The following is an 11,409-nucleotide window of genomic DNA, read 5'->3' as shown; positions in this document are numbered from 1 at the left end:
TACCAAAGTCATGAAAGATAAGGAAAAACTGAAGAACTGCCAGTGATTGGAGAAGACTAAGGAGCAATAACAAATAAATGCAAAGTGGGATCCTATATAGGATCTTGGAACAGAAAAGAACGCCGAGTAGAAAGTTGGTGAAATTCAAATAAGATCTATAGATTAGTTAATAGCATTGCACCAAAGTGAATTTCCTGGTTTTAATAATTGTGTTATGTTCATACAAGATGTTATAATTTTAGGAGAAGCTGGATGAGGGGATATATGGGAACTCTGTTTTTTGCAATTTTTCTGTAGGTCTAAAATTAGTTCAAAATTAAAAGTTAAAAGAAATTCAGTCTGTTCTGTTTACAATTTATAAGAGAACACTTAAGACCAACTTCATTTTATCATACTGAATATTGAATTTAATATGAAAAATAAAGCTATAAGGTTAAGTTACAATTTGAAACTTTGTTTTAAGACTGAAGCTGGGGCAACACTACTTCATTTGGTCTTCAGCAGAAAATCTAATACTTCTTTGTTCCTACTACCATCTTGTTCCATGAGGGAACAAGATGGTATTTGCAAGAAGAAACATAAACTACATAAACAACAACAGGCTCAAGATGAAGTTGAAGAACATGAGAAATTATTTAATGACAATACTCTTGAAATTATATGTCTGTAAAGAACACCAGAATAATCCCACAGTGAAGTTTGTTTCTGGGGGAAAATCTAACACAGAAAGGCTCACTTGACAAGCAGTTGGAGTTGGGGGCTCCTTTGTGTGTATGTGATTGTACTCTTGGTTGTTTTCTTTTTTGTGGGGGATTGGCTGAGAGAAAAAGTTTTTAACTAAAAATACATGCACAGTTGATCAAAATTTGCTAAAGAACAAATCTTCTACATTTTTAGGCAATCTTTTAAAATCAGTCCTCTGTTCTGATCTGAATTATCCATTAACTTGTGGGGATTCAGGCTCACCCCCTTATTATTAAAATACATATTCATAAAACTTTTACAGTTGTGCTGTTCTAGTTACAGATAGGTTCTACTTTTCTAGGACATAATTTCACTTTGTTTAAACAAGAATTCATTAAAGAAGCTATAAATAACCTTTAAATATTTAGCCATGAACAGAGGAGGGTGGACTGGCCTTGATGGCTTATTTTAGTACTAATGCAGAATGCTTTTTAAAAGCTACATTTTAGCATGCATCAAGCTAATGATTAACACTTGCAGTGTAATTTTCAATGTTAGAATAAATTTCTCTTTATTTTAAGGAGTTCTACCAAAAGTAAATATGTTTTTCAATCATTTACTACTAGGAAAGTAACCATAAAGAACGAAAATGTCTGGGAGATTAAAACATACAATTTATTTTAAAATTTTATTTATTTATCTATTTACTTATTTATTTTTATCATCTCTAGACAACCTTTCCTTCTCTTCCAAAATATAATGCCAGTTAAAACTGCACACACTAGGGAAGAACTGCCTATGGAATTATAAGAATTCAAGGATCCATTGTGTGGTGCATGTAACATATATATGAATCAAAGACATTTCTATATTTGATTCTGAATCATAAAGTTCACAACATTTTAGAGACCAAGTTTCATAAAATTTTTACTTAAAAAAAATTTACAAAATACCATTATTCCAATCAAAGAAACTTTCCCTTGGGTACATGCAGCTTTCTGTCTTAGAGATTACAGAATGACAGTCAAAGAGGGAGAGATTTTTTAAATAGCCACCTAGCTGCAAAACCTACAAGAAGTAGATTTTTTTAAAGTGCCTTTAAAATGCTAAAGCAAGTAATATAATTGTTGAATCTACTTGAAATTTTAAAAGTTTCTTTAAAATGGTCCATATGGTATGCACAATATCACAGCTGGTACAAAACTGCCAGTATTTAGTTCAAAACACAAAAACAATGCATATGAACAGTATTCTTTGAAAAATAATTCAAAATGCTGCCACTACTTCATAAGGCAAACTTAAACAAGAGTGCTGACAGTATTCAGAGAATTAACGAAACAAGCTGAATATTAAAGTATTTAAATATTTACTTTGATTTCTTTTTAACACCACTGATAACAGTAAGAGAACTTGCTGTCAAATTAACTCAGGATGGCTTATTTCAAATTACATGTAACATATTTTGCTATATTTATTCTAAACAATTGCAAAACTAGGTTTTAGGATGTAAACTCCCATTTGCTAGGCAGGCCCTAGTTTTTCTGCTGCAATCTGGCAGCTTTGAACTTTGAAACCCTCTTTGTAGTTCCTTCTGATACTTCTGACAGAACTTCTTTTCGTTCTGGAATGGTGGGTAGCACAGGATGAGCCATGGCTGGGTGTGGTGTTAAGGAAGGTGACAAAAATTCTTTTTCTATTACAGTTCCAGAAAAAGCCTGGAAGACAAAAGTGAGATTATGATAATAAAATGCAAATAAGGTGTCCACAAAATCTTTATCCTGTACTTGCCAATTAGACATTTCTTTTCATTAAAAGTAAATTCATAAGATTTTTTTGATAGACAGAACTATAACATCAAAATACAAATTGCCCATAGAAATCAAGTACCATTAAAATATATCTTAATTACACCACCAAATATAAGTAGAATTTTTAATAGTACACATGCAAGAAAACAAAAATGTAAAAAACATGTTCACATGGGATTTTTTAAAAATGGGTAAATAAAAGGTCCTCAACTTTCATACATTCCATTTATATCCAGACCATGCTGTGAAAAATAATGTATTAAAATTAAGAATTCTATTAGGGTGTCAAACATCAGCTGATGAATGAGCTATCCTATGGCGGCCATGCTGCCTGTGAGCCAAGAGCTTAGTTTCAGCAGCAGTGACATCTCTTGGGTGGTGTTCATTCATGCAGTTATTTGAGTATTTTATTGCATCTTGCCTCATTTTTATTTGAGATCAGTGGAAACTGAAAATTGAAAGTGCTGGTGCTAGTGGAAATAAGTATCAGTCTCAAATTTTCATACAATTAATTCAATGAGAGAAATCAAGGCACCACAAAAAATGATTCTTTAATTTCAACCAGATGTTTGCTGGACTTAATTTTGGTCAACTGTATGTAATGTACGTATGTAATGTATACAAATTGATGGAAATAAAACCAAAGATATGTCTTGCTATGTCTTTTTATGTACAGATCTATCAAAATCAAGAAGTTATAATTTTTCCCCCAAGATTTCTAGTATTTGAAACCCCCTCACTTTCATCTTCTAAAGACTCTTTACGTACAAATTAAAATTTGACATGTAAACCTTCAAGTATATTTAGCTTGACTTTGTCTACCAAGTGTACAAAATGACAATGTATCACTTGAATAGTTTAAAAAGCCAACCTCCACCAACTTGCCCCACCAAAGAAACAAAAACCAAAAATGCCCTGACCCTCCCACAGTACTTTGAGACCTTGGGTGGAGTCCAACTCTTAAAAGAAATTCACAGTTTACTTTTCTAAAAACTCTATTTTATCACAATGAGCACAGAGCCTTCTTATTATACTAAAAATGCTTTTGAAAAAGAGAATATTTTAACATTTAAAGATATCAAAAAAGATATCTTTCAAAGTACTTGCCATAATCCCATGAACTATTTATTTTGATTTTAAAAAATTTATAGCATCTAGGTGCTAACTCTAACAGTTCAATACAAAATGCAAAGCTATTAAATACGATGAAATGAAAATAAGTTCCAGACTTGAGCTCTAGCTACACAACAATAATATTAAGTCCTTACAAAAACCTAATTTTTACATACTTAAAAACAGCAAAAGTCTACCACCTGTTTTTCTAACAGTAGGGAAGACTATTAAATAAGTTAAGATACTCTCCAGGTCAACTGAAATCATTATATTGGGAGAAGGGAAGGAGAATATTCTAATCATACATACTGCTCCTAATTACCAATGACCCCTCCATCCCCAGTTACCATTTAGTACAATCAGTACCACTTAGGGACTATTTAGCAAAAGCAACAGAAGTTCTACATATGTTTATTCATTTATAAAGATATATATTTTTATATGTATTTGACTTATACTCAAATGGGTATGTCAGTTTGATATGGTATGAGTTCCCCAGTCTTCCTAAATACTTCTTAAATTAAAAATCTAAAATACCCACCAAACATGAGTAAAAAAATATCAAGTCTGGGTATAATGGAAACCATAACAATTCCATTTTGGTATCTCCCAATACCCCTCCTTTCCCCACACACAAAACTATGTGCAACATGGTGGGTAAGAGTATATGTGTGTGCACTCATTTTTCTGAGGAGAGGATCTCCAGCTCTCACTAGATTGTAAAATGGTTCCACAATTCCAAAGAGTTAAAAATTTCACTGGCACGAGCCAAAACATAGAAAGACTATACATAATTATCTGTCATGTATATATTTTTTCTTTAACTCAACCAAAGCATTTAAAAGAGAAAAGTACAATCTGCTACTTGAACTAGCATAAAATGACTATAAGTCTGATCTAGTGGAATTTATTTAAAATAAGCTGCTAAATAATTTTCTAGACATGGGACTTCCCTGGCAGTCCAGTGGTTATGACTCCATGCTTCCACTGCATGGGGCACGGGTTCGAACCCTGGTTGGGTAACTAAGATTCCACAGGCTGTGTGGTGCAGCGAAAAAAAAAAAAAAATTCTAGCCAAAAATGAAATACATATGCTAATTAAGATACTTTAAAATTCCTATTTCACAGAAATAGAACTTCAAGAGTGGTAATACTTTCATTCTGAACTACTTTATTATAAGACCTATATTGTGCTTGCTAGTGACTATTAATTTTTTATAAATTATTAATTATCAAAAAAGTACTGGGCTTCCCTGGTGGCGCAGTGGTTGAGAGTCCGCCTGCCGATGCAGGGGACACGGGTTCGTGCCCCGGTCTGGGAAGATCCCACATGACGCAGAGCGGCTGGGCCTGTGAGCCATGGCCGCTGAGCCTGCGCGTCCGGAGCCTGTGCTCCGCAACGGGAGAGGCCTGCGTACCAAAAAAAAAAAAAAAAAAAAAAGTACAAGCCTAGAATTAATTAATTATGATCTATGACTTTTGAGACTAAATATATGTATGAACTAAAGAAGCTACAAGATAAACAATGCCATTACTCTGTCGATTAACTTCAATAAATAATTATATAAAATAATTTAAGAACAATAAGATTAACGATTTCCAGACCATACCTGGAAGATACAGCAGCTACAATTTTTAAAAAATCTTTTCAACTCCAAAATGGGGAAAATGAATTGCATACCCCTTTGAAATGGAGCTACCACCACCTTTTTAACTCACAAAAATTGGTCAAAGATACTATATAAAATAAAGAGTTAAAGATACATACCTCAGGTGTTACTGATAAAGGAAAAAGTTTCTTTTGATGATTTTCTTGTTGTTCCTCGTCCAAAATGCTCTCATTAGCATCACTACAAGTGGCCTCTTCACAGCTAATGCTCCTCAAGACCCCCCGTCTATCATCAAAGTCAGCAGCACTGCTTTCACTGGTGTCACTGCAAACACTGTTCTCTCTACTGCGAGACTTCAGGATGGACTTACGAGGGACATATTCTCCATTCACGATATCAACAAAGACTCTGTAGTATCAAAAAAATATACTCTTTAGTTAAGTCATAAAACTGAGGATAAATTTACAAGGATTTTTAAAAATCTTTTCTAGAAATCAATCTGAAATTTTTTATTCAAACTTATATCCAAAATTTTCACCATCACAATAGTTTTGTAGCCTCGAATGACATATTTACATTACTTTTATTATTGTTTGGCCTAATAAAATACAGCCGTTTATTTATACGCATGTTCTGGGTGACAACAGCGTGATTTGCCAAAATTCTACATATATTTTCGACCTGCTCAGAAGTCACTTAGCAATTTTCACTATTTTACAAATAAGCGTTACGAAAACAGTAGGTATTTTCAAATGACAGCTTTCTCAACAATACAACAAAAAATTGGAATAGCATACTTAACTTCGACTCTGTGGAAAGGTAAAGCACATGCCAAGCACTGTCATAGCTGTGATAGGAAAAGTGCTGCCCCAGCACACTAGAAACACAAACTTTCATTCTAAAGTTAACATACAACATTTTTTTACTAGATTGGGAATGTTTTAAAAGCACTGGCAAAGAGGGGCAAAAGCAAAAAACCAAGCAACATTCCAATTGCTTTGAACTGAGAAGCTGTGGTGGGGGCTCAGCAGCTCCTGTGAGAGCCTTTAAAACACTAAGCTAACTCTATCAGAATACCTCACTTTTCAGTGAGAGCCTTCTGTGTTACAAGCAACCTTTTCCTGTATACACTCAGTTGCAAAAAATGAGAAGGGAAGAGCAGGCTGTTCTGCTATCTGTGAATACCACTCACCTGTAAATGTCAGCAGGAGTCCTGATCATAGGCAGCTCTTGGGGAGAATGACCACTGCCAGAGCTGTTCTTTCGCTTACGTTTGGCTTCTTCTTTCTTTTCACTGAATTTTAAAGTGGTATTTTTTCCAGTATTTATTCGTACCTAAAAATTTCACAGCAAAAAACTATGATCCTTTTGAGAAATCAAGGCCAAAACTAAAACCAATAAACTCTACAATTAAAGAAATAATAGTAATAGAGGCAGTTTACATTTTTTGACACACATGATGTGTATTATCAGCTAAAGCTAACAAGTCCTTATCATACTTCTACAGTATTAAATTATACCTTAAGTGACCAATTCTAGTCATCAGTGACTTTATTATCATACAGAAAGCAAAATACATACAAACTAAATGCCAGATTATTATAAGCTTTCACATCACCTATTACTTTGATATAAGTTTTTGGCTTAAATCATGCATTTCAAAACAAACAGCACAATTAACCAAAACAAATATTCAGTAAAAATATAAAACTTAAGTCATAAAAACAATATTGGATAATGCTTAACTATTTAGAATTTTTAAAATACCTCTAATTTTTAAAAATTTAAGGACCAGAAAATAAAAATCAACCCTGCTCAGGATTAATACATTATTCTTCTATCCCTACTCGGCATTTACACCATCTTTCCATATTAATGGCTGCTATTCCCCATAACATTCCTGCAAATATTATTTATTCTTCCTGTTTTATCTAAATGAAAACTAATTTAAAGCCTGAAAAGAGAATCACAAAACAAACTTTTTTCCTGGCTAATAGGTCAATTTTTTCCAAAGAATTCCAAGATGCTCCTTTTAGTTTGAAGTATTAGAATATATATTTTAAAACACCATATAAGTATTTCACTTCACATTAGAGCGGGGAAATCTTGACCTAAGAAATAGCAAATATGTCTTAAACACGTTTGATTAAATAATAATCTCAGGCATTTAAGACTGCTACCACAGACCCTTACCTCTGATACAGGCAAACCCTGCAAGGGTACCCTGTTGTGGTAAAAAAAAAACAACAAAAAAGCACCAAACTGAGAAAAAGGAGTCCCTGTTTTATTACTAACTAGCTCTATGGTCTTCTAGGCCCTAAGTTTCCTTGAGAAAGACAAATTAGAAAGATGAAATTCCCAGTAGCTCCTTAAAGCAGTATTATGAGGCCAAGAGAGCAAGGGAATGAGTTTAAGGTCCTTCCTTCAGTGAGATCCAACCTGCTTTGATCTGGGATTTTAAAACTGGGTATTCTACAATAAGTAAGGAGGGAACAAAAAGTCTTTTGATACTAAGAAAACTTAAAAACCTGTATTAGAAGACCTCTCTGTAGTAACCTCCAGCTCTAAAATATCAAAATTCTAAAATCATGATTACCACCCAGAGATGTCTATATTTAATTTGTGAGAAATGGAACTAATTTTTACTTCCTTCTAAATCTTTCCTTTTTGCTCATGATGCTCCTATTCATTTTATGCCCACATAGAAACAACCTGATATAATTAAAAATTTAACTAATGTAAGTCACTTTCATCTTAAATACACCAAAATGCCCAAATTAACTCTAGAATTCTTAAGAAAGCTTTCTGAATGAAGGACAGGTGGAGTTACAGTAGTTGTCACTCAAACTGATCTCCTTCCAGACCCCCAAATTTCAAATTCTATTGTGGCTTCAGAGAACAATGGACCAATACCAGCTAACTATCTAGACTTTTATTTTCCTTTTTCTTTTTAGATAAATTGGTCAGAGCAAGGGGCAAAAGATGGCTTTGTTTGGCACTATCAACAATATTAATCCCTGTTAATATTGCTCTTTTAAAGAATATCGCAGATAATCTCTAATATTCAAATTATATGAAAAATTAGTAAAGTTAAAAGTATACAAACCCTCTTAGGTTCGACAGTATGAGAAAAATATATTGTTGGTATAGAATTATCTTCAGCCCCTAAGGTATCATGGTCATTTTCATTATCACCACCATCATCATCATCTTCTTCTTCATCTTCATTATTGTGATAAGAATTTGAACCATTAATTGAACAGTTCCACTGACTATTCACTTGACCATTGAACAGTTCTGAATTTGTAACATTCTGATAACAATTGCTGGGAGTGAGAGAGTCCATTACTTGATTCATCATATTCACATTTATGTTCTGATCTTCCTTTTCCTCTTCAGAGGACGTATCTTCTCCATTTGCAATCAAAGTATCAGGCTTACTAGAAAAAGAAAATTAACAAGATCAAACAAACACACTAGAATTTTACATATTCTAATTTGCACTTAAGTTCAAAGGGTAAAAACTAAGGTTTTGCATAAGGTATTTTTAAACTAGATTTCTAGGCTAATAAAATGTTTTGAAATGAATTAATAAGTTTCTATGCTAATTCTATATGTTGTAGTTATTCAAACAAAAGTAGAATACAGTAGATTTTTTTTAATCTTTGCAAGGAGGATATTGGCCATATACAATAAAATACCATACAAATACAATCATAAATTTGTAAGAAATCACAGAGAATATGTTATCTTTATTTAAAGACCAGAAACTACAACCACAGAACTATAACATATTTCTTTCTTTCTATAATCAAAATATTTTATAAGCCTGTATTATTGTAATTTTAAAAAATAAAAGATTTCTACATATGTGCATGATTTATACACATATACTTCTCATGCTTGCTTCATTCTACAAAGGATTTGAGGACCTTATAAAAATAACAAAACCCAAAATGCAACAAACTGAAATAACATCACGCAAAAGTAGAAAAAGAATCGTGACCAAGAAAATCATAAGATTAAAAACTGATTTACAAAAATTAAACAGTATCAGTTAATCAAAAAGACCTAAGTATAGGTGAAATATCATAGTGAAAAAAATATCCTTTGTGCTTCATGTCTTATTTTTCACAGTAACTAATTCTGCATATCATTTAAGCAAAATAATATAGGAACTTCTATAGTAACAGTTTTCATTGAGCACTCTGATAATTCTGAGTGAGTGCTAATATGTATTTCAAATGGCAATTTGGTAAAGTTTTTCATGTCTATAACTACTTGACCAGATTACAAATTACCTGCTCAATAAGCAGAAAAGTTTGCAAAGGAAAGCAAGGATAAATATTTTACAGCAACAAACTTAAACTGAATGCACATTTTTTTTTAACAAGTCATTCAAACATACAGCATTATCTTGACTACAGTATAAAAACAACTCATTTAAAATATAATATATAAAGCATCCATAATTATTTAAAGTGAAGTATCTGGTATATCTTACTTTATTATACAAAATAGGGCTGAAACCTTATAATAAAAAATAGGAATATTGATTTTGTGTATTTCTGTACACACACATGCACTGGCATGTGCATGAACACATGGCCTTAAAAGAAAATATTCTAGAGAATATTTATTTTAGGGTGGTAGGGTTATTGATATTTTAGTATAGCATGCTTTTCTGTATTTTCTTCAATCAGCACATATTTTATAAGGAAATGTGTGTAAGGAACTTTGTCATTAGGTACCTATCAATATCAATTTCACCCAGCAATTCTTCTTGTCTCTCTAATTCTTCAAGTCGATCCCACAGCTCCTTATCAGCAAGCAGATCCTTGGATTTTAGATCATTTGAGAATTCTGCTTCAAAAATACCTGAAGTTTTTGGTTTGGAGTGAGGTTTATGAGCAATTCGGTGTTTTGCTATTTAAAAAAAAAAAAAAAAAAAAGGCTGTTTATTAAAAGCCAACTTTTAAAAGGCGCAAACTTAGACTTAATAAGATTTTCTCTTGTGGTGAGGGGTTGTTGAGAAAGAGGGGGGCATGATTTTTAAGCCCAACAGTAGACCTCCAAGGATGTATGTCTCCTTAGAATCTTGCTACTTAAGAGTGTAGTCCAAGGACCAGCAGTACTGGCATCCCTGGAGAACATTTCAGAAGTATAGACTCTCAGGGCCTCCCCAGACCTGCTGAATCAGAATTTGTATTTTAACAAGAGCCCCAGAGGATTCACAAGCATATTAAAGACTGTGAAGAGCTGCTTGAAAGCTTCAAAAATGCATAAGCAGAAATGGTCACAATGCACTCTAGCTATAATGTAAAATTCAACACAAGTAATACCCATCTTCCATCCTTACTCAAGGGAATTTAGTTACTAAAGTAACACATAAAAGCCTTGTCACAGGATACTTTCAACTCTAAGGCACTGCCAGACAGGAATACCCTAGGAGAAATCTATGGAGCCTAATCCTTGAAAAATTCTACTATAATTTTATATATGAATATTTCTACTTTTTAAATTGCTTTATCTTATTTATAATCCTCATGTGAGGCAGGAGATGGATAAAATCTGAACTCAAACCTATCAGCTTTTCACTTGAAAAAAATAATTTTTTTTATAAAGCAAATTAAAGCTTTAAAGACGGCAACGGGAGAGTCTACAATGCTGTTACGAGATATGGTACTAACAGATGACCTCCATCATACATTCAAATTTACAGAACTGTTTTCTAAATCTGAAAATATCAAAATTACATTTCATAGCCTATTCTCTGTAACTATTATTGATAAAACAGTATTAACAAGTTTTGTTTCAGACTTATAAAATACATAAATCTTTCAATGGTCACCACAAACAAAAATCATAACTTGTCTTTCAGCTCTTTAACTTTAATATCTGTCTCCTTTATTTCACCTTCCAAAGCCACAAGCTATAACTTGTCATGCCATGCCAGTATATAGTATGGCTAGAATATAGCTTCTAAAATCACCTCTATGTCAACTAACAAGTTCTCTTCAGAGTTAATTACTAAAATATGAACTTTAATAATCAAAATAAATGTTAAAAGTTTTCTATAGTAGCAAATTATAAACCATTTCTGTAATACTCTAAAAATTTTCACTACTATAACACTTTACAGCACACTAGAAAACCACTGCCTTTATAGAAGTAAACCCAAACACACACCCAAT

At 32.6% G+C, this 11,409-nt stretch overlaps 1 protein-coding gene across 1 annotated transcript in view; it reads right to left on the bottom strand.

Annotated features, from left to right (window-relative positions):
• Window positions 1–1,584: 1,584 nt before the first annotated feature.
• The window catches only part of URI1 (URI1 prefoldin like chaperone), a 65,345-nt gene continuing 55,520 nt past the window's right edge, over window positions 1,585–11,409 (bottom strand). Inside the window, exons 7-11 of the mRNA XM_029207569.1 lie at window positions 9,967–10,141; window positions 8,322–8,655; window positions 6,408–6,550; window positions 5,374–5,623; window positions 1,585–2,399 (exon numbers count right to left, since the gene is read on the bottom strand). Of these exons, the coding sequence (XP_029063402.1) occupies window positions 2,217–2,399; window positions 5,374–5,623; window positions 6,408–6,550; window positions 8,322–8,655; window positions 9,967–10,141 (1,085 nt within the window). The 3' untranslated portion in view covers window positions 1,585–2,216. The remainder of the gene's footprint in view (window positions 2,400–5,373; window positions 5,624–6,407; window positions 6,551–8,321; window positions 8,656–9,966; window positions 10,142–11,409) is intronic.

The sequence above is a fragment of the Monodon monoceros genome, unplaced genomic scaffold (assembly GCF_005190385.1).
Source record: "Monodon monoceros isolate NGI ecotype Baffin Bay Population unplaced genomic scaffold, NGI_Narwhal_1 Super_Scaffold_10, whole genome shotgun sequence".
NCBI classification, from domain to species: Eukaryota; Metazoa; Chordata; class Mammalia; order Artiodactyla; family Monodontidae; genus Monodon; species Monodon monoceros.
This window is presented reverse-complemented; position numbering and strand designations above follow the sequence as displayed.